The 22,238-nt window shown below is 46.8% G+C and overlaps 2 protein-coding genes across 3 annotated transcripts; one reads left to right on the top strand and one right to left on the bottom strand.

Moving 5' to 3' along the window:
* Nucleotides 1–5,214: 5,214 nt before the first annotated feature.
* On the top strand, nt 5,215–10,530 carry LOC123191165 (putative disease resistance protein RGA1). The gene is made up of 3 exons (XM_044603952.1): nt 5,215–6,371; nt 6,803–10,032; nt 10,135–10,530. Exons 1-3 carry the CDS (start codon nt 5,343–5,345, stop codon nt 10,178–10,180), a joined length of 4,305 nt encoding a protein of 1,434 aa, XP_044459887.1. The 5' UTR covers nt 5,215–5,342; the 3' UTR covers nt 10,181–10,530.
* An 8,886-nt stretch (nt 10,531–19,416) lies between these two features.
* On the bottom strand, nt 19,417–21,726 carry LOC123186693 (uncharacterized). 2 transcript variants are annotated; one of them, XR_006493692.1, is made up of 4 exons: nt 21,385–21,726; nt 21,167–21,298; nt 20,185–20,244; nt 19,417–19,650 (listed from the first exon to the last, which is right to left on the bottom strand). XR_006493692.1 is itself a non-coding variant. In XM_044598410.1 (3 exons), the coding sequence occupies exons 1-3, from the start codon at nt 21,595–21,597 to the stop codon at nt 20,206–20,208; spliced, it is 384 nt and encodes a 127-aa protein (XP_044454345.1). In that variant the 5' UTR covers nt 21,598–21,726; the 3' UTR covers nt 19,659–20,205. The 2 variants fall into 2 exon arrangements, 1 of the variants encoding a protein (XP_044454345.1); XM_044598410.1 differs by lacking the exon at nt 19,417–19,650 and having other exon boundaries at nt 19,659–20,244.
* Between the last annotated feature and the right edge of the window lie 512 nt (nt 21,727–22,238).

Genomic DNA, 22,238 nt, shown 5'->3' with positions numbered 1-22,238 from the left:
CAGGAGCGTATCGCTCCTGGTTTGATTTGTATTACTTCACAAATCCAAGGTACTGTTTACAGGGGGTCTACATGGGTATAAATATCAGCTAGGCTGCCGTAGTTCCTAGACCGAATCAGCCAAGAATACTAATCCTACAAGGATACTAATTGGTGCACTAGTTGAACACGTACACACACATGTAGTCGGCCTGGACGTTGGGTTTACTTCCAACAATCACTCCTTAAACACGACGTCGTCAAGTTATAGCTCCGACGACAATCCTTTCTTGCATCTTCAAGAACTTCTCTCGGTCCAAGGACTTGGTTAGCATATCCGCCAGCTGATCGTCGGTGCGAATGTAATTGACCTTTATCTTATCTTCTTCCACGCAGTCCTTCTTGTAGTGATACATCGTATCAATGTGCATGCTTCTATCATGCCACATTGGATCCTCACGTAGAAAACTTTCAGACTTGCTATCAACATTAAGCACCACTTGTTCCATATCTCGATCCATGAGATCACCGTGTAGCCTCCCTAGCCACACATCTTGACACGCCGCAGTGGCCGCTGCAATACACTCTATTGCATCAACTCCGGGTACTTTACTCTTCTTGCTCAGCTCAAGACGAGGTTTCATTGGAGCAGCAACTAGATTGCAATCTTTCATGCCACGGCTTTCAAGTACCTTCCTTGTGTATGCCTCCTGGCATAGTGTGATCCCCTCCGTCTTTTGATGTACCTCTATCCCGGGGTCGTAGCTCAAAAGACCGAGATCATCTATCTTGAAAAACTCTTTCATCTGTAGTTTGAACTTTGCAATCACCTCTTCATGTGCTCCAGTAATCAATAGGTCGTCGACGTAGATGCCAACCAGTAGACGATCCCTTCCTTTACCTCTCTTGTACATTGCATGCTCTAGTGGGGTTTTCTCAAATCCAAGAGAAACCTATGTCCGATCAAGTTTGACGTTCCACTCTCGAGGTCCTTGCCATAGCCCATACAAGATTTTGTGTAACTTCAGTACCTTGTGCTCCTCTCCCTCTTTGATGAAACCCGGTGGTTGATTAACATACACATCTCCTTCTATCTCGCCATTCAAAATCGCGGATTTTACATCCATGTGATGTACTTTCCATGATTTCTGAGCCGCGAGAGCGATGAGTAATCTCACCGACTCCATCTTTGCAATGGGAACAAACACTTCTTCGAAGTCCATACTTTTCTCTTGCACATACTCTTTGGCCACAAACCTCGCTTTGTGCTTCATGCACCCTTCAACGTCTTTCTTGACCTTAAATTCCCACTTGAGCTCTATGGCATCATGTCCGTTGGGAAGATCCAGAAGCTCCCATACTTTGTTGTCTCGAATCGACCTCAAGTCTTTATCCATAGCATGATGCCAACACTCTTCTGTCTTTGCGCCTTCAAAATTTTCCGCTTCCTTGATGTGCAAACATTGTTGCCCTTTACTCCTCAGCTTCATCGAATTTATTCGAAGCGCTTCCTCTGAAGATATGTCCAACATGCATCGTTCTCGTGCTACCGAAGAAGACACACTGTCGTCTGGACTTGCCAAAGTTCCTGTTGCTGGTGATTTGGGCTCTTCGAAACTGCTCCTCGTAAGCCCTGCACAGTTGCTGCTAATTTCTAGCTTGCCTTCCGTGAGTATCCCTTGCATCTCTTCTGGCATGCTAGAAAAACCTTTATGGGTAGTAGTACCTCCGTCCAGAGCTCCCACTTCTAGCCCATCTCCTTTTTCTGGAATATGCTCACGTTCTAGCCCAAGCACTAGGAGGGTGTTTGTTTCCAGGGACTATTGGTCTAGGGACTTAAATAAGTCCTTATAAGTCTCATCTAAACCAAACAGGAGGGACTTATAGGGACTTAAAGTAGGCATTTGAGACTTATGAAATAAGACTCTTAAGGAGGGACTTATAGGGACTTATAGTTGTAATATGGTTTCATAAAGACTTATAAGTCCCAGGAACCAAACAGATAGGAATTTTTTAGAGACTTAGGACTTATAAGTTGAGATTAAAAAAAATCTAAGACTTATGAACCAAACAGGGCCTAGGCCTCCACGTGATATTAGGCTTCCTTGTGGAACGCTTATTGTAGCCGGCCTGCTAGATGGAGTGCTAGCCATCTACGCTGCACCGGCCACACCATCGCACCTCGTCTCGGCCACCTGCTCGCGCGAGCTGGCTGGCTTGCCGCTCGTTGCGATGCACACAACGTTTTGACTCGCCATGTCGTATCCATCGTAACTTGCTGCGTCTGGACTGTCTAACATCACGCTGTCTGATCCGACTGCAACTCGCTGCGTGCCTTGGCCCGTCTCTGTTTTGACCATGCTGAGACGTTGTACGTCATGGACTTCTGACGCCACACCTTCGTCTATCTTCGGAATTGCTGAACTGTTCTTTCGGCCGCAGCTGGCCACTCTCGGACGCGCCATGCAAAGGCTACTTTTCCGTGGACGAGCACACGCAGCTTTCGTTGCATCCGCTCCAACAAAGTTAGCACTTACTTCCATAGCATTGTCGTAAGTTTTGGAATCACCCCCCGCATCTGTAGCTTCGATACGAGTTTCCGAAACATGATCATGATGGCAAACTTTTCCTTCCGCAAGCTTGACAATTTCTTTAGTCAACGCTTGAGAGTCTGGATCCTCCTCGTCCACGAGTTCACTCATTAACATCATGTCACCATCATCTCCTTGTTGGGCCATGAGCGCCTTCTCCTTCGGTGTTTCCTCGCAGTCAGCCTTGAAGTGACCGAGGAGGCCACAGTTATAACACCTCACTTTCCTGATGTCAAACTTTCTCCTCGGTGGTGATGCAGCCTCATCGTCTGAGTCGTCGTCCGAGTCGGTGAAGTTCTTTCTCGCCGAAGGCTGCTTCCCCTTCTTTTTGCTGCTGCTCGTGGATCCGCCTTGCTTTTCCTTTGACAAAGCGACCCACTGCGCCCTTGTGAGCATCACAATCTCGTCGTTCCTCCCGTCCCCAAGACTGTACCGCATACGCTCGTCGTGAGCCTTGTAGCGTCCGACGAGATCATCAATGGAGAGAGTCGCGAGATCGACGCACTGCTCGATCGCCGTGACAATTTGCAGGTACCGGGGAGGGGCCGCGCGCAAGAACCGCCGGACAACCGAGGTCTCCGTGAGGTTTTCTCCAAGCGCACGAATCCGATTGACAAGAGTTACTACCCGTGAAGCGAACGCATCCACAGACTCATCGTCCCCCATGACCAAAGTCTCGTAGTTCCTTAGGAGAGTTTGGAGATTAGCTTGCTTGACGCGGGTGTGTCCCTCAAACATGAGCTTCAGCATATCCCACACCTCCTTTGCCGTTGCTTTGGCGATTAGGTGCTGGAGGACATCCATCGGCATCACCGAGTAAATCGCCGACGCCGCCTGCCGATCCTTTCGGTGCTCGGCTCCCTCCTTCTTGAACGCGTCGCCTCCGGGATCCACCGCGTCCCATAGCTCGTTGGCGCGGAGACCACACTCCATGAGGGTCTTCCAGACCCCGAAGTTCTCGCGATCAAACCGTGGATACGATGAACTCGCCGGAGCAGCAATTACTTTAGCCTCACCGGAGTACTCCGCCAGCTGCTTGTTCTTCTCGTCGTCCGCCATGATCCTCCGTTACTAGAAGATCAACTTTACTTTGATACCAATTGTTGACCCAGTCCCGACACCGAATACTTCCGACGACGGCGATACGACCGACGACGAACGACGATGAAGCGAAGCGAAGCTGGTTGAACTTGGTTCCTGACCCAAGCGGCCAGACCTTCGAGAAATCAATTAGCAGCACCGAGATAAGACTCGCACGTACACAACCTGCTGAACGATCTTTGCTTTGATCGTTACAGCGCTACTAGTAGTAACGTACGCGTAGACGATTCGGCTGATTGCCACAGGAGCGTATCGCTCCTGGTTTGATTTGTATTACTTCACAAATCCAAGGTACTGTTTACAGGGGGACTACATGGGTATAAATATCAACTAGGCTGCCGTAGTTCCTTAGACCGAATCAGCCAAGAATACTAATAATCCTACAAGGATACTAATTGGTGCACTAGTTGAACACGTACACACACATGTAGTCGGACTGGACGTCGGGTTTACTTCCAACAATGTGTGCCCATAAGTTGAATTGAAGTTTAAACTATTTTATTTCAATGTAATATCTGAATTTGAACTGGTGCTACATTTGAATATTTTCACTACTTCAAAAATTATGCTATTTATCTATAATTATTTGAGCAGTGTGGACATAAAGAAACACGGGCGAAAGTTGATGCGCACGGTTGGATGACGGCTCCTGTAGCCATGTCCGTAGACACATCCAGACATGTCCGCTATTGTTTGGTGTGTCCGTTTGGATGTACGCCCTATTGGAGATACCCTTAGAACATCTACAACCTGAGATATCCTCCTCAAATAATTGGACAAAAGAGAGAAAGGAAAAATTCATCAAACCAGACCCCTCACTCTGTCCTCATTTGCCTAAGTTGTCCGCAAACTCCATGCTCAGTCCATACATGGGGAGGATATGAAGATGTCCGGGTGTGTCAGCAATATAGGATGTGGCTCACCACGGACCATTTTTTTCTCTCTCTTCATCTCCATCAATTGCATGCATGTGACCGGACAAACTTACGAACAAAGTGAGAGATCCGATGTACTCCCTCCGTAAACTAATATAAGAGCGTTTAGAACACTATTTTAGTGATCTAAAGACTTTTATATTAGTTTACGGAGGGAGTATTTATGAACAAAATGGGGCTTGAAACTGACACACCCGACACTGACTGTACGCATGTGCGGACATTTGAGGGTCAAATTTCCCCATTATGGTACTAGATGCCCGTAGGAGGCCATCCTCTCCCCCACCTACCACTCAACCCGCGCACAGAGCTAGCTGTCCTTTGAAGCAAGAGGCCATGGCGGACCAAGCCATCGTGGAAAGGACGTGCACGAAGCTGAGATCCGCCATCGGTGATGATGAGGCCACCGAGTCGACAGGCGACCTGCGGGAAATGCTGGACACGCTTGAGGCCATGCATGCGGCGATGGTCGACAAGGAGAGGTTATGGGACGGTTTCAAGTCCAAGTCCGGGAAAGAGTGGGTGAAGAAGGTCAGGACCGCCGCCAACGGGGTCTCGGACCTCGTGGACGAGTTCAAGATGCAATCCGCCGCAGGGACACCGGCTACAGGAAAGGTATGCTAGCTGTATCTGCTCCGTAATTTTGGTGGCCAATTAATAGGGTTCCGACGGATCTTGAATCGTGAGGATTGATTTCTTGACAGACGACGACGAAGAGTGTCGAGCTCCCTGAGAAGATGAAGCAGATTAAAGAAATACTGAAGGGGGTACTCAAGGAGTGGAATGATTTCCAAGTTAAAAATCGTGCATCAAATCCAATTACTGTAGGTGCTATTGTAGGAAGAGATGAAGATAGAGAGAAGATAATTGCTCAGCTATCTGCACGCTGCCCGAGTGAAGAGCCCATCATTCTTCTCATCGCTGGTGAGGAAGGCGTAGGCAAGACAACAGTAGCAGAAATGGTTTTCAACGATGTCCGATTCAGATGCTATTCTCGGGCATGGGTCAATAACTCACTGGAATTGCATGAAATAGGCAAGTCGATAATTTCTCAATTATCTGGGAAAGAAGAGTTGAGCCATGCTTCAGAGGACGACATGGACTCTATAAGGGACCGCCTTCATAAGCTACTCAATGGCATGAAGGTACTCGTCGTTCTAGATGACTTATTTATGGCTTCCTATGAGTGGGAGCCCTTGAAGCAGATGTTTTCTGTAGATGGCAAGGGCAGTCAGGTGATTGTAGTGGCAACAACAACACAAACATGGACAGATTCTGTGATTCATGTACACACTCTAGATCTTTTGAGTAAGGACATGTGCTGCACAATAATCAAGCAACTGGCGGGTGGTTCCAAGGATCCATCCACCAAGAAGGAATTGGAGCAGATAGCACCAGCGATTGCAGAGCGCTGTGGGGGTTTGCCATTAGCGGCTCAATTATTTGGCCGCTTGCTAAAGTTCAAACATTATGAAGCATGGCCGACACTACTGGATAAAAGTCTCTGGTCAGATAACGCTGTTGATCTATCCTTGGAATTGAGCTACAGAAGCATGCCACCAAATTTGAGATTATGTGCAGCTTACTGCACCCTCTCATACGTGGCAGCTCATCAAAGATTAGTCAAAGAAGATCTGATTCATCAATGGATAGCTCTCGGTCTTATTGAGCCATCTGACGGTACTATTTCGGCTATAAAACTTGCCGAGGAGTATATTACGAGGCTTTTGGACATGTCATTCCTGCAAACTGCCAACTTGCCACCGGTGAGTGACCAAATTCATCTAAGAAATTTCATTTCCTATTCTTTTGGTTTGATGAAAGTGATATACATCTCTACTGAAAGCAATTACGCTTTCCTAATTACATCGCGAGGCAACTCACATTAGGACACGTTTATGTGGCTCTGCAGACAACACATTTTGCATCATACTCTGACTAGCATTTTTAGGAATGATAGAGTTATAATATAAGAAATCTGTTCGGTAATTTATCAACTGTGTATGGAGGACTGCACACAGCTGGAGTACAGGACTTTTTCCTATCTGTAGCTAGTGGAGCCTCAGTTTAATTGCATCAACGAGACCAGCAGTATCCAAACAGTATCTTTGAAAGAGATGTTTATTACGCAAAGATAAGAATGATTACAACAGAAGATCCATTACTAATGCATTTATGTGTCATTCCTTTGTTGCAGGCCAGTGGAAAGGATGACACGACGGAAATATTATTCAAGATGCACGACAGTATCCTTCAATTCGGACGAAATCTTATAGAAGCCGATCTGGAGGAAGTGTACGATCCAGAGGACTCTAGTGTGACTGAACACTGCCGCTATGTAGTGATAGTCCAATGTGACGCCTGGCCATCCAAGTCATTATTACCTGCCCGGAAAATAAGCGTGATACATTGTTTCCTCTGTAGTGAAATGGACCTAAGTGATGATTCATTTTCAGTTCCCAGCTGCCTGCGTGTCTTGAATTTAGAGAGGACGGCCATACAGAGGCTACCAGATTCGATCTGTTCAGTTGAGCAATTAGGGTATCTTAATTTATCAGGCTGCTCTGGACTAGTAGGTCTGCCAGCAAAATTTGGGGAATTAAAAAGGCTGCTGCATATCAACTTATCAGGCTGTTCTGGACTTGAAACTCTGCCTGAATCATTTGGGGAGCTAAAAGATCTGCGGTATATCAACTTATCAGGCTGTTATGGGCTAGAAAATCTGCCTGGGTTATTTGGGACGCTAATAAATCTGGTGCGTGTCAACTTATCAGGTTGCCGTGCACTGAAAAATCTGAACAAAAAAATTGGGAAGCTGGCAAATTTGATGCATCTCAACTTGTCAGGTTGTTCTGTCCTAGTAACTCTGCCAGGGTCATTTGGAAAGCTAATAAAGTTGGTGCATATCAACCTATCTAACTGCTCTAGTCTAGGAAAACTGCCACCATCATTTGGGAAGCTAGCAAGTTTGAAGAACATCAACTTATCAGGTTGCTCTGGACTAGTAACTCTTCCCAAATCTTTTGGGGATCTAAGAAATTTATTGCATATTGATCTGTCCCGCTGCTATGGATTAAAAATGCTGCCAGAATCATTTGGGAAGCTACCAAAATTGGAGCATGTTGGCTTGTCAGGTTGCTCTGGACTGGTAGCTCTACCCGAATCCTTTGGAGGGCTAACAAATTTGTTGCATATTGATCTGTCACGCTGCTGTAAACTCTCAAAGCTGCCGGGATCATTTAAAAATCTATCAAAATTGGTTCATCTAGATTTATCATTTTGGTGTTGTTTCGAAGGGATCAAGATAGCTCTTGGTGGCCTTACCAGTCTCCAGCATTTGAACTTGTCACACCCTTGCTGCTATGGTGCTGACCACGGCTATCTTGAAGAGCTAAAAGGGGTTTTGGGCAATCTCAGTGGACTCCGGTATTTAAACATATCCATGTTTCTGAACCCTCTCTCTTACCGCCTGTCAGAAAAGGAAAATCTTCAACAGATTGGATCTTTTCTTGAACAATATATTGGATGTATCAGCAGCTTGCACAGTCTAGAGCATCTGGATTTATCTCATAACATTTTTCTTTGTGATCTAGCTGAAAGTCTGAGTGGCTTGCATAGCTTGGATACACTGGACCTCTCAGGCTGCATTAGACTGAAAAAATTAGAAACATGGATGACTAAAATGGACTCTCTGAAGTCAGTAATTTTGAGGGACTGTGACGGTCTGGAAATTTACGAGTTTGAAGTTGGTGTTGATGATAATATTAACAACTATGTACAGCTACAGGATGTAACATCAAAAGTGTTGGAGATAAGATGTCTTGAGAAAATGAAGTGTTTGGAGGAAGCTGAGAGAATAAAATTGGTAGAGAAATCAAAACTTCAGAATTTGAAGCTTTGTTGGACTGTGGACTCTGAACCTGTCCAGTCAGTGGATGATAATAAACCTGACAGGTCCGTACAGAGTAATGAACCTGAGGATTCTGTGCAGGAGAATAAACTTGACAGGCCCGTGGAGAAGAATGAATCTGAGGTATCGGTGGAGAATAATAGACCTGACAAGTCAGTTGAGGAGACGGAACCTGAGATCTCTGTGGAGAGAAACAAACCTTGCGGTCGCGGGTCAGCCGAGGAGATTCAACATGAGGTCTCTGTGGAGGAGAACAAACCTCGCGGGTCAGCCGAGGAGATTGAACCTATGGTCTCTATGACTGACGGGTCCGTTGAGGAGATTCAACCTGAGGTCTCCATTGAGGAGAATCAACCTCACAAGTCCGTCTCCGTCAATGAAATTCAACCTGAGGTCTCTGTGGAGGAGAATAAACCTGACAGGTCCGTCAAGGAGATTGAACCCAAGGTCTCTGTGGAGATGAAAAAATCTGACAGCTCAGTGGAGAAGAATAAACCTGACAATTCGGTCAAGGACAATGATTTGTTAGAAGCATTCATGCCACCACAAAATCTGCAGTGCCTTGAGCTACATGGTTATAGGGGCAAAATATTCCACACTCATTGGTTGTCCAAGGCTAAACTTCTTAATCTTGTAAAGGTTACCATGGAAGGCTTCCCGAGTTGCGACATCCTGCCACCATTTGACATGTTACCTAACCTGCAGCACTTGGTTGTGCGGAGGATGGCCAGCATCAAGCGAATTAACGCCGGTTACCTGATTGGGAACAAACCAATAAAGTTTACAATAGAAGATATGCCTCTACTGGAAGAATTCAACACCACACATAGCAGTGCTGGTAAAAAGCTTGCTTCCTCAGCTATTGATGAACTGGTCGTACACAAATGTCCCCGCTTGAGGTTTGAAACTCTCTCCACGAGATTTCAGAAGCTGGTAATATCAGAATGTAAATTTTCGAAACGGGTAATATCAGAATATGATCAAGGGAAAAAGCATGAAGGATATGAATATGAAGAGGAGGGCCCTTCTCAACTGGTGGCCAAAAGCTGCTCTATGCCTATATACCAGTGGAGTCTGTTTCACCACCGCTGTGTCCTCCACAAGTTAACTATTGAGAAGTGTTCCCTCCATGCACTGCTACTGCTAGGGGTTGATTCTGACGACACTAGTTCACTACCAGAATACATGGGTCACCTCGCCTCTCTCCAGGAACTGAGTATCGTGTCCTGTGAAGATGTCAAACATCTTTGGGGGATCATACAGAAACTGACCTCTCTCAAGTCTCTGCACTTAAGTGCCTGCCAGGATTTACGTAAACTTGATGAAGTATTAGGAGATCTCACCTCTCTTGAGAAGCTTTCCGTCAACAGATGCCGCGAGATTGAAGTTCTCCCGCAAAGCATCAGTAAACTCACCAACCTCAAGGATCTGTATATTTTAGAGTGTCCAAGTTTGAAGGGGTGGTGTGAAAAAAAGGAAAGCAAGAAACGTCTCGGCCACGTCCGACCAACATACGAGTATGTCACCTTCAGTTCATTACTTCCTCGGTACTGGTTTTTTTATTGTTCTGCTTTACATTCCATTTCTTCCTTCACAGCTCTCTTGGTGTAACTCTGCAGATTACCTAATACCAGTGAGCTAGGCGAACAAATTAAGCGAAGCTAAGCGGATGTCTTGGCTCTGTTAGGAACATGGAGCCACTGCTTGAACATGGCCAGGCGACCTTCGAGTTATCACCGCAGGTTAATGTTTTCTTCTGATGATAATTAACGTGACTCAGGACATGATTTTAGACAACCTTTCAAATCGATCTCGTGTGTGTACTTGGATTGTTAGTTAATCTCGTTTTTCTCTCGGTTAGCTAGCTAGCTAGTGCTTGTTTAGGGAAAAATAAACGCACCTTTGCCTGTGAACGATGCTGGCCGTGGCCTGTGGCATGTAACGGCCAAGGCCCCAAGCCAATTCCTTCGCTTTCAGTTAAGAATTGATTAAGGCCTCCCAGTGTACAATTGGTGTGTCTCCCAGTGTAAAATTCGTGTTGTGTTCTTCAGCGCCACTGCAATTACAGTTGGCATCAGAGCTTTGTTGTTTGCTCCTGATGCATGGCAGGCTCCAGCGGCTCACGAGTTCAGGCCAGCGTCACTGACTCTAGAGCGCAGCGGCACTGCTTGGGTTAGGGGTTGTTAGAGTTGTGTCGAATATTGTGTACAAGATAGGTTATAGTTGAACTTGTAGTTGTATTGTGTTTAGATAGGATATGAAGTCGTGTCCTAGTAGGACACTTGTATCCTAGGCCTCTTTTATATAGCGGGGGTAGACACACGATGTAACCTATGCCAACATAATAGCACAGGCACGCGGGGGAGCCGGCGCCCGGGCGGCCGGAGTGTGGTATTGTGACGGTGTCACGGGGAGGAGCGCCCGTAGTCAGGCCCCGGAGATGTAGCCATTTCGGTGAACCTCGTTAACAAATCTCGGTGTCGTGATCGTATGATTGCTTGATCCTCAGTAGATCGACGAAGCGCCTCGGATTTATTCTAACAGAGATATTTTTTGTGTGATCCCTATTGTTTAGCCCAACCTTAAGCTATATACCGGAAAGCACGTAAACATTACACTCAATCCAAGCAGGACCTTACGACATTCTATTGGTTGCACAGGTTTGCTGCGAATACATCGAATTTGAGCAGCACGAGTTATGCAGTCATTTTCCTTGTTCTGGCTGAGAGATGTTGCAGGGACTGGCATCACATATGGATAGCTTCACGTTCTCCATGTTCATGCCAGCGGCTGGCCTTGGACTGTAAGATAGCGTGAGGCAACTAGAGATAATTTTTTATATATATATCACAAATTTAACACGCAAGGATAATCTCCCTTTGAGGAAGGGGAGATCTAAAGGAGAGAGGTAGCGGCTCCTGCGACTAGGGTTACCCCCGCTGCCGCCGGCCGCTCCCTCCTGCCGCCGCCACCCGCCAGCAGCACTCTCCCCGCCTCCCTCTCCCCCTCCCCCTCCCCCTCCCCCGCGCTCCCATCCGCCCGCTCGCCCCCTCCCCCCCCTTCCCCCCGCGGGCGACGGGCGGCCCCCTTCCCCCTCTCCTTCGGCCTCCTCCCCGTCGCCGCCTGCCAGAGTCGACGGGCCCTGCCCGCGCGGCGCTGGCGGCGGCGGGCCGTCCCTTCCCCGCTCGCTCTTGGGGGGTGTGGGGGCCTCCCGATGGCGGCGGTGCTGCTCGGCCGCTGCGGTGGGGTTCGGCGGCGGGAGTCCGGCGAGCTCCGTGGTTCTCGGTGCGGCGGCGCGGCGTTGGCCGCGGGGCGGCGTGGCGGTGCTGGTGGCCGGCGACGCCCGCACGGCCCAGATCTGGGCCCTTTCGGGCTCCATCTGGGCTAGGGCGGGCCGACGACTCGGTGCGTGGCGGCGCTGCTCCCTGGTTGGTAGTGAAGTGGCGGTGGTGTGCGGGCGGTGGCGGCTTCGTCGGCCGGCGAGCTGCAGCGTGACGGCAGGGGCTGTCCGGACCCTTTTGGGTTCGGCCGGGCCTCGGTGCCTGACAGGCCCCTTGTTCACGCGTCTGGTCGGCTCCGCGGTGGCGGTGATGGTTGTTCCCTCACGTCGATGATGTTGCGGATGCCCCCAAGGCCACCCTCCCTTCTCCCATCCTCCAGGTCTCGTGTCGGTGACCTCAAGGAGACGACGAAGTTGATTCGGTGACCGTGGTGGCACATGTTGGTGGGCGGCGCGATGGGCGGTGCACTATGATTCGTCTGGGGTGGTGGTGGGGGTCTGGGTTGGGAGAAATCTCTGGCGGCTCGTCCGGCCCCGACGCGGCGACGCCTGTGGGTGCCGACGGACCTTCCTGAAGGGTGTCGGGTACACCCCTCCCCCCCCCCCGTACCGGGGGAAACCCTAGGACTAGTCCGGATAGCAGCGGCATCGTCGTCGACTCCTTCTTGAAGGTGTTGCTTGGTACGCGGTGCTTCGGGTGCTGGGAACGTGGTGGTACTTCTCGGAGGGTGCAGCGGTCGCCGATCATCTTCGTTTCGTCGATCTGCCGTTGTTGGCATTTGTTTCTCTTCCTTTCTTTTTTGTTTTTCTTTGGGTTTGTTTGTGCTGCGGCCCCAGCACCTATCGTTGGATGTATCGGTGGTTGCTTTGTAATACAAAGGGGGGACCCTTTTTCGTAAATATAACACGCAAGTGTATAGGTATTGGGTATATATATAATTTGCTATACACGGCGGTCATATCTGAAATTTGCAAAATAGGAACATACCAGTAATTAACGCTTTTATTACTTGTGAATCCTTGAGTGGAACTGAAGTTTCAAGTGGAGGCGGCGGCGACGATCATATATCTTCAAGTGGAACTGAAGATGCAATATTCTTTGATATTTCCAGAAAAGAGATGCAATGTCTCCATTCATATTCACGTTTCAACAGTTGTACAACGCAAAAGTACAAGTTAGTTCATCAGTTCTCCAATTACACTGAATCAATTTCTATCTTTACTGATTACTAATGGATCTTTGTGGCAATTCTGAAATGGCAAAACAGTCATACGGACAAAGCTGCTATTCAGAACTGCAATGAAAAGAGGAGGCAAGGAGCAACCTGGAGAGAAATGCTAGCCCTAGACTATGTAGGCGGCCGTGGCGCCGTGGCCACATGCCGCTCTGGCGCCAACTTCTCTTGTTGCCCCTGCCCTGTTGTGTTGCTGCCGTGGGTGATCGCCTCGCCGCCGCCTTTTTTCTGGTGGGCGACTTACCAAGTTGCGATGCGATTGGGTTTCGGTGGGATCGTGGGTATCGGCTGGCGAGTCCTATTCCCCGTGCTATGCGCCCCTGAACGAGCAAACACACGCCCGACTCCAACCCGTGCATCCTTCTGCGCGGGCCCATGTGCGGGATCCGGTTTGCCTGCTCCCTCCACATGCTCCCATCCATGCTCCCACTTCATCCTACGACGGTCTTTTTCTCCTTTTTTTTCTAATTTAATCATCTTCTTTCCTGATTTTAAGGGGTGAGGTCGGGCCTTATTTTGTTCCAATCAAATCATGCCAGGTATGCGGGCGCACGGATGGATGCACGCCGGGGGAACAGGCAAGTCTCGTCCCCATGTGCGGGGCGGGCGCCCTTGTTTTATTACTTTCATTATTTTATTCTTTTTTTATTCATTAAAAATTGTTCAAGATTTCAAACAAAAACAGAATTTCAAAAACTTAATGAATTAAAAAAATGTCCCTGGGCTCTAAAAATGTTCTCAAATTTAAAAAATGTACGTGAATTCAAAAAATATTTGTGATTTTGAAAAATTTCTAAATAAAGAAATGTTTGCGAATTCAAAAATTATTCATGAGTTTCGACAAAAATATTCACTAATTTCAGAAAATTTTCATGACTTGTAATAAATGTTCGCGAATTCAAAAAAGTCAAAATTTCGAAAAAAGATGTTCATGATTTCAAAAAAAATGTTCATGAATTTTTAATAATTCACACAAATTTTTAAAAATGTTCATGCTATCAAAAAAAAGTTTGTGGGTTTCGTAAGAATGTTCAAAAAATTCATAAATTGTTCTCAATTCGAATTTCTTTTTACTATTATGTAAATACATTCGTTGTATTGACCCATATGGCTCCTCTAAATGAACAGTCGGAAACAAACTGACTTTTCCAGAACGTGGTTCATCCAAAATCAATAAATGACATTTGACAGCTAAGATGTAATGGATAATTTTCCTGCCAACTTAATTTCAAAAATATTTAGATAGTTGACATTCACATTGTATCAACTCCTCAATCAATTACAGGTTATACAGATATGAGGTTGGAACTGCTAGTTTATTTGCTTTGAAAGACCTTATGTTGGTATTGAAGTCTCATCTCCATCTCTGAGAGCATCTCCACAGCCACCCAACGCGCGACGCGCTAAAATTCAGTTTGCAGCACGCCGATCATCTGGTTTGGCGCGGCGGGGAGCGCTGGCTCCAGCAACCGCGATAAAATGTAGCTCGCGCGTAGCTCCAGCAGCGCGTGCTCTCGCCACTGTTCAATATATCTTCCGATATTCTGATAAATTGGCCGATTTATCGCTTACCGTTGTCTGACCGATAAGATAAATCAGCCGATAAATTAGCCGATATGGCGATAAATCAGCCGATATGCCGATAAACTGAACGATTTACCCCTTATCTTGGGTCGACCAATAAGTTCCCGATAAGCGATATCCTCAACATTGCCTCTCGCACAAACAATATATACTCTTCAAACACAAGCAAGAAGATCAACAAACAAAATAAATCAAAAATAAATAATCCAATTTCGTTATTACAACTCAAACAAATAATTTATATTTCAATACAACAAATAGTTCAACAATACAACATCGAATGCACAAATCATGATGCTCTTTGTCGGCCATTCCAAGCCCACCACTCCTTAGTGAGATCCTTCTGAAGATCATCAGGTGCTGCTGGACGTCGAATGACATGATAGGAGGCAACAAAACGGGCCACCCTTTCAGCCCTCCGCCGCACTCGCACGGGATGTCCCAAGAGCTCATATAGTGAGAGTAGTCTACATCTTGACCACGCTCATTCTCGATGATCATGTTGTGCATGATCACACAAGCGTGCATGATGTACCAAAGCATCTTTTGATCCCAAAATCTAGCCGGTCCTCTCACAATAGTAAATTGGGCTTGCAAAATCCCAAAAGCTCTCTCCACATTTTTTCTAGCCGCCGCCTGAGCATTGTGGAAATCAAGATTTTTCTTATCTTCCTTTTTTTCAACGGCTTCACAAATATTTTGTTGGGGAACGTGGCATGCAATTTAAAAAAATCCTACGATCACGCAAGATCTATCTAGGAGATGCATAGCAACGAGAGGGGGAGAGTGTGTCCACGTACTCTCGTAGACTGAAAGTGGAAGCGTTAGTTGAACGCGGTTGATATAGTCGAATGTCTTCTCAATTCAACCGATCAAGTACCGAACGTATGGCACCTCCGAGTTCAACACACGTTCAGCTCGATGACGTCCCTCGAACTCTTGAATCAGCAAAGTGTCAAGGGAGAGTTTCGTCAGCACGGCGGCGTGGTGACAGTGATGGTGAAGTGATCTGCGCAGGGCTTCGCCTAAGCACTACGACAATATGACCGGAGGAGTAAACGGTGGAGTGGGGCACCGCACACGGCTAAGAACAATTGATGTGCCTTAGAGGTGCCCCCGTCCCCGTATATAAAGGAAGGAGAGGGGAGGAGGCCGGCCTAGGGGCGCGCCAAGTGAGGGAAGACCCACTTGGGCTCCTGGTCCAATTCGGCCCTCCTTTCCTTCTATCAGAGGGGGAAAGGGGGAAGGACAGGGAGAAGGAGATGGAAAGGGGGGCCGCACCCCCTCCCTAGTCTAATTCGGACTCCCCATGGGGGGCGCCACCCCCTGGTGGGCTGCCTTGCCTCCCTCCTGTGGCCCATATGGCCCATATCTTCCTCCGGGGGGTTCCGGTAACCCCCCCCCCCCCCCGGTACTCCGATATGTACCCGATACATTTCGAAACACTTCCGCTGTCCGAATACTGTCGTCCAATATATCAATATTTACCTCTCGACCATTTTGAGACTCCTCGTCATGTCCGTGATCTCATCCGTGACTCCGAACAATCTTCGGTAACGAAAACACATAACTCATAATACAAATCGTCATCGAACGTTAAGCTTGCGGACCCTACGGGTTCGAGAACTATGTAGACATGACCGAGATACATCTCCGGTCAATAACCACACTACAAGAAACCTGTTAATCCATGACAGATTTCTGGTGACGTTATGAAAATTTGTCACAGTCGATGACAGTTTTCTCTCGTCCGTCACGGAAATCGTCACCAATTAGCAAAATGTGAATGTGCCTAGAAACGAAACGAAGCCCATATGGTATTCTTTTTTTTTCTGGAGATCGTGTGTTTTAAATTTTAATGATAAAAATGCAATCAAGACATGATCCCAAGATCTCTTGGGTTAAGAGACTAGCGTGTGACGACTATACTAGTTAAAAAATGTGCGCCATGGATCGGACCGTGCACCTCTGACCTACTTGAATAGTTCAAATACCAGTTGGTCAAGAAAATCGTGGTATAAATAAAGCTTTGCACTCTTACACAACAACTAGTTTGCACTCCTACACAACAACTATACATATATAATATGTGACTCCAAAATTTAATTCATTTTTACTCAAAGAAAAAATGAATATAATTTTGTAATTTCATCTATATGGGAACCAACATATAGTCTAACTTATTCACTATAAAACCGTCATGATCGTGTGACGGACTGCTGCTGCTTGTTTTCAAAAGGAAGCGAACCTTATCTATCTCTCAAAAAAAAGAAAGCGAGCCGCCCCTGCTGATGTGGCGATCCAGTGTGAGCGAAAACTCACGTTGTGATTGGTTGAACAAACCCACCCTCGGATCGCAGGTCTAAACCGTCAGCTCCTCAGAGATCCAATGGGTAGCAAACCTCCCCTCTTTCCCGTCACTTCTTCAGCCCACCCAGCCGCAATCTTCGCACCTGACGAGCGTCCCCACGCCGTCCTTCGAGCAGCGACCGCACCATCCCCACCTCCTTCCTGCCGCCAGCCCGCCATACCCACCTCCTTCCCTCCTAGATCTTCCCCGTCGTGCACAAATCCCCCTATTCCGACGCCTCCCTGCCATACCCAGATACTCCTCAACCGCGTGCCGCCTGCCCACGCACTGCGCCGCCGTAGTGTCCTCTCCTCTAGCCAGATCCCGCCGAGATCCGTGAGTCAACGGCAACCGTGGGCGAATCACGACGCGGCCACTGGCGTCCTCCCTCCATGCACGCTACGGTAACCAACACCATCCCCTTCCCTCACTGCCTCCTCTGCCCCTTTTTATTCCCACCAGCCGATCCAGCCCCTAAAGCCTGATCTAGTGCACACGACGTCAGTCTCATCAATGCAGGTCCTCGCCATGTCGCTGCAGGGAGCGAGCGACCCCTTCGCAGATCAGCCACCGGGGACAGCCGTCGTGGATGCGCCGTGCTGAGACGCTGCCATCCTTCGTCGTGACGGGGCCCGCATCCATCGCCTACGCAGTCCTCGCCGCCGGATTCTCCGTCGACCACAATAGGCTATGAGCCGCTCGCCCCAACAGATCTCTCCTCCTCTCTACTTTGGATTTTTTTAGGCTGTCTTAAGGTTTGTTGACGCGCAGGAAATGTCAAGCATGGATTGAACGAGGTATTGACGGATAAGGTTCTCTCTCCAATGACTTCGGCGGGGGTGGCCGGATCTGCGTCCAGAAATCTGCGGAGTGACCATGCCCTTTTCAGAATTAGTGTAGGTTGTTTTTATTTTTAGTTCTTGTGTTTTGCTGGTCCTTGACAGATGTACTCTCCGGAAATATGTGTAGTTCTAAGTTTTTTGTGTAGTGTTTTGTGCAGTTTATTTGTGTAATTTTTTCTTTTTATATAATGACATGAGCATACATCTTTTGGAAAATGTGTACTGGCTCAGAATTTGAGTGGAAGGAGAAGAGAAATGAGATGGGCCAAGCGCTGAGATTTGTGTTAGTTAGCCTCGGAAAGACCTAAACTTTAACGGGCCAAAATTCCAATTGGGCTGAATACTACATGAGTGTTTCTCTTAAATGGATCTGAAATTTAGCTGAGCCAAAATTCTTATTGGGCCGCTTACCTCATGGGCTGCCACGTCAGATCCATGTCAGATTCTGATGTGGCACACAAGTTTACGCCGTTATGAGCTTGCTAGTTAAGTGCCATTCATGACGGCCAAGGACCGTCATGGGTCATGACGGTTTTGGATGATCCGTCATGGAGTGTGCAGTTATCAAATTATGACGCGATATACATGATGGATTTTAGATCCGTCACGGGTACCCTTCCATGATGGTTTTGCACATGTCTGTGACGGATCTAGACCGTCATGTATTAACAGAATTCTTGTAGTGCCAACAGCAGAACCTGGATGCTCATATTGGTTCCTACATATTATACGGAGATTTTTATCAGTCAAACCGCAATGACAGTATACGTCATTCTGTTTGTCATCGGTATATTACTTGCCCCAGATTCAATCGTCGGTATCTTCATACCTAGTTCAATCTCGTTACCGGTAAGTCTCTTTACTCGTTCCGTAATATATCATCCCGCAACTAACTCATTAGTCACATTGCTTGCAAGGCTTATCATGATGTGTATTATCGAGAGGGCCCAGAGATACCTCTTTAATACTCGGAGTGACAAATCCTAATATCGATCTATGCCAACCCAACAAACACCTTCGGAGACACCTGTAGAGCATCTTTATAATCACCTAGTTATGTTGTGACGTTTGATAACACACAAGGTGTTCCTACGATATTCGGAAGTTGCATAACTGAACCATCGTGTTTCGATTTTTTATTGATGTGCATAGCTAGTATCATTGCAAGATCCACCTCCTCTTCCATACACTACAAGAATTCTGTTAATACATGACAGTTCTAGTCCGTCACTGATCAATGTAAAACTTTCATGGGTTCCCTTCCATGACGGATTTGCAATCCGTCATGTATATCGTGTCATAATTCGATATGGCAGCTTCCATGACAGTTCTTGGCCGTCATGGAATGCGCCAAGCCCGCCCAGGCCCAATCTTCTGTGACAGAACAAGCCGTCATGGACGTACGCCATGTTGGATTTTTTTCTTGACCAGTTGGAATGACGTGGCAGCCTACGTGGACACTACTGGACAATTGTTTCTGTGTTTTTCTTCTTAACCCATAAGGATTAGATATTTTTGTTATCTATAAATTTCATGCCTAACATTCAACAAGGCCATAAATCAAAATTAATTTTCACATAACAACCCAAACTTGTTACAATCACGACAATGTTCAGATACCAAAAATACATATTTACATAGATAGCTCAACAAGTATTTACAACCATTATTACTACATCAGTTTGCATTTCTTGGAACTGATCTAAAAAAGGAGCCTCTAAACAAAATTACTACATAACTTTGACTTTCTTGAAACCGATCTCAAAAAGTAGCCTCTGATTTCTCTATGTATTTCTCTGTGTATTCGTTTTGAAAAAGCAGCCTCTAATTTCTTGGAACCTGCACTAAACAAAGGCATAAAAAACAAGTTAACAAGCATGTGGACAAATCTGGATAAGTGAAAAGAATTATCAGCTTGGCAAATATGGATGATAGGCACAAGTGTAGATACAAACTATGGGTGAACTATTTTAAGATGACTAAGCTTCAGGCACTACAGATATCTAAACCTAGACCAGTTTCTTATATGTAAAAGAGAGTAAAGTGCGGAAAAAGTTTTCTTTTTACAACTTGTCCAGATGTAGTCCTTTATTGTAGATTCAGGAAAGAAAAAATCATTGGGATAGTAGATCTAGTAATAACTTCCTGGCAAAAAAATTACAAGCATAAACTGCTACACTTTCTTTTATTTAAGTTGGCAATAAAAGATCAAAAGTACATGAGGAAAAACCAATGCAACAATTGAAGTTTCGAATACTAAACACTAAATAGCACTCTGCTCATAAAATGCTTCTGAATAGTCTGAAGTGGAACCACATGGACAAGCAATAGATAAACTTTACATATTTTGGATCTGTAATAGATATCAAGAAACTTACACAAGACCGGTGCCTGAAATATCATTCCAGATGAATACAAGAGCTATTCGAAGCTGGTTCCTGGAGTTCCTTCCGGACAACAACATTAGCCCTTGACAATAAACAGCAAGATATGTTCTATCGTAAATATTTAATTAAAACTTAAAAGAAGGAAGGAGCATGCAGAGCTTCTGATTTATGAATAGCTGCAAGGGCGTTGGGCATCAAAAATACTATTGTCATCGGCAAGTGTTCTTCTAAGTTTGAAATTCTAGTAAAGTAAAAATATGTTTTATGTATCACAATTTATCCTCGAAATGCGAATCTGGTATATCGATAAATACAACTCTGTATTCAGGCATTGACCAATCAATATCACAAAAGAACATATGATGGCTACTTTCATGAGGCAAGAAAAGTACAGAACTATGGAATCCAGGAAAGTCTGAACAAAACAAGTACGAACTGCATCATCCTTGATGCTAAAATAAATGACAGTCTTATCTACTAAAGTACGCAATCCATGCTAGAACATCACACCACACTATCTGCCACAAATGTAGATTGGACAAAATGGTCAGCTAAGTAGATCCCATAGAGATAAATCGAGTCATGAGATTTGAATGTTCAGAGAAAGGATAAGATACAATAGTACTCTTCTCAGCGAAAAGGCAGATAGCATCATCACCTACCCCACTGGCAATTACATCCTTGCTACATGCACAGAGTAGCAAGGAATCAACAGGAGCATATCATGGGCGTTTACTTACTAAAATAAACAAGTAGTTGCTTAACTAACTAGCAGATCTCACGAATTCTACACTGCTAGTGCTCGCATGGTGAGAAAAGAAGAAGGAAATAGCCAGCAGCGCTACTCTGTCGTTGGCTGTAACATGCGAGTATCAGGAAAGAAAGTGGCCACGTTTTCTGCATTAGGTTCAATCCAAGAAAATTTGAGAGTAATCACTTGGAATGAAAAGAAAAATAGAGCGAGCGCGTCGACCTTGTTCTGTGGGGAATCATGGTGGGCGGGGGCGGGCGACCTCACTGTCAAACTCGTCCAGCTCGTCGGGCTCGAGCGTGGGGTCCCAGTCGTCCGTCCATGGAACCGGAGAGGCAGAGAGCTTCTGTTGATCTGAATCGAAACAAAAAAATTGATTGGGGATGAGAGAAAGAAGGAAGGAATGAAGGAGAGGAGACGAGGGGGAAGTACGGAGGGACCTTGTGCGAGGCGTACTCGTCGTCGACGTGGTCGAGCTCAGGCCTCCTGCAGGTCACGGTTGTCGTCCTCTCCTCGTCTGACAGTTGCTCGAGGCAGTTGCGCGGCTTGGGAGACGAAGGAGGGAGGCCCCTAGTCAGATCCATGGCCGGAGCGCCGCAAGCGACCTGGGTTGGCCGCCGCTTCCATGGGGCCGCTGCAACCGCCGTCGCCATGGATCTCGGGCCGCCGTCTTCGGTTGGAGGCAGGGATGTGGTGGCGGAGGAAGGGGACGAGGGGAGGCGTGGTGGTGGAGGACGGGGACGAGGAGAGGCGAGGTGTGGCGGCGGAGGACGGGGACGAGGGGAGGCAAGGTGTGGCGGCGGAGGACGGGGACGAGGGGAGGCAAGGTGTGGCGGCGGCGGATGGAGAAAGAGATTGGGACGGGGAGGTGTGTTAGGGTTAGGTTTTATACTGGTAAAATTGTAGGGCTTTAGGTGGGCTTTTTGCGGGCTTGCGGGGCTATACTAGGCCGTTCATGACGATTTTCAAAATCGTCAACAAAAATCCGTCATGAATTAACAGGTTTGTTATAGTGATATCAAATTCTTCTTGGGAAGAATCATACGATGAACTCATCTACAATGTTTAATTTAAACTGGGCTATAAAAACTACAAACAACGCGCACCAAATTTATGTAAAAAAGGTGAAGTTGAAGCAATACATACCTTGCGGGCGTTTTGTCGAACACCTTGCGGGTGCCGAGCGGCAGTGGGCGGCCGGGCGCTGTTCGTCGGAGGACTGCCATGCGCGACGGGCGGTGGTGACTTGAGGGAGACATGGGAAGCCGCGGCAGCGCGGGTTAGGCCGGGGAAG

The sequence above is a fragment of the Triticum aestivum genome, chromosome 2A, assembly GCF_018294505.1.
Source record: "Triticum aestivum cultivar Chinese Spring chromosome 2A, IWGSC CS RefSeq v2.1, whole genome shotgun sequence".
Lineage (NCBI taxonomy): Eukaryota > Viridiplantae > Streptophyta > Magnoliopsida > Poales > Poaceae > Triticum > Triticum aestivum.
Note: the sequence above shows the minus strand (reverse complement) of the source record. Positions and strands in the feature narration are given on the sequence as shown.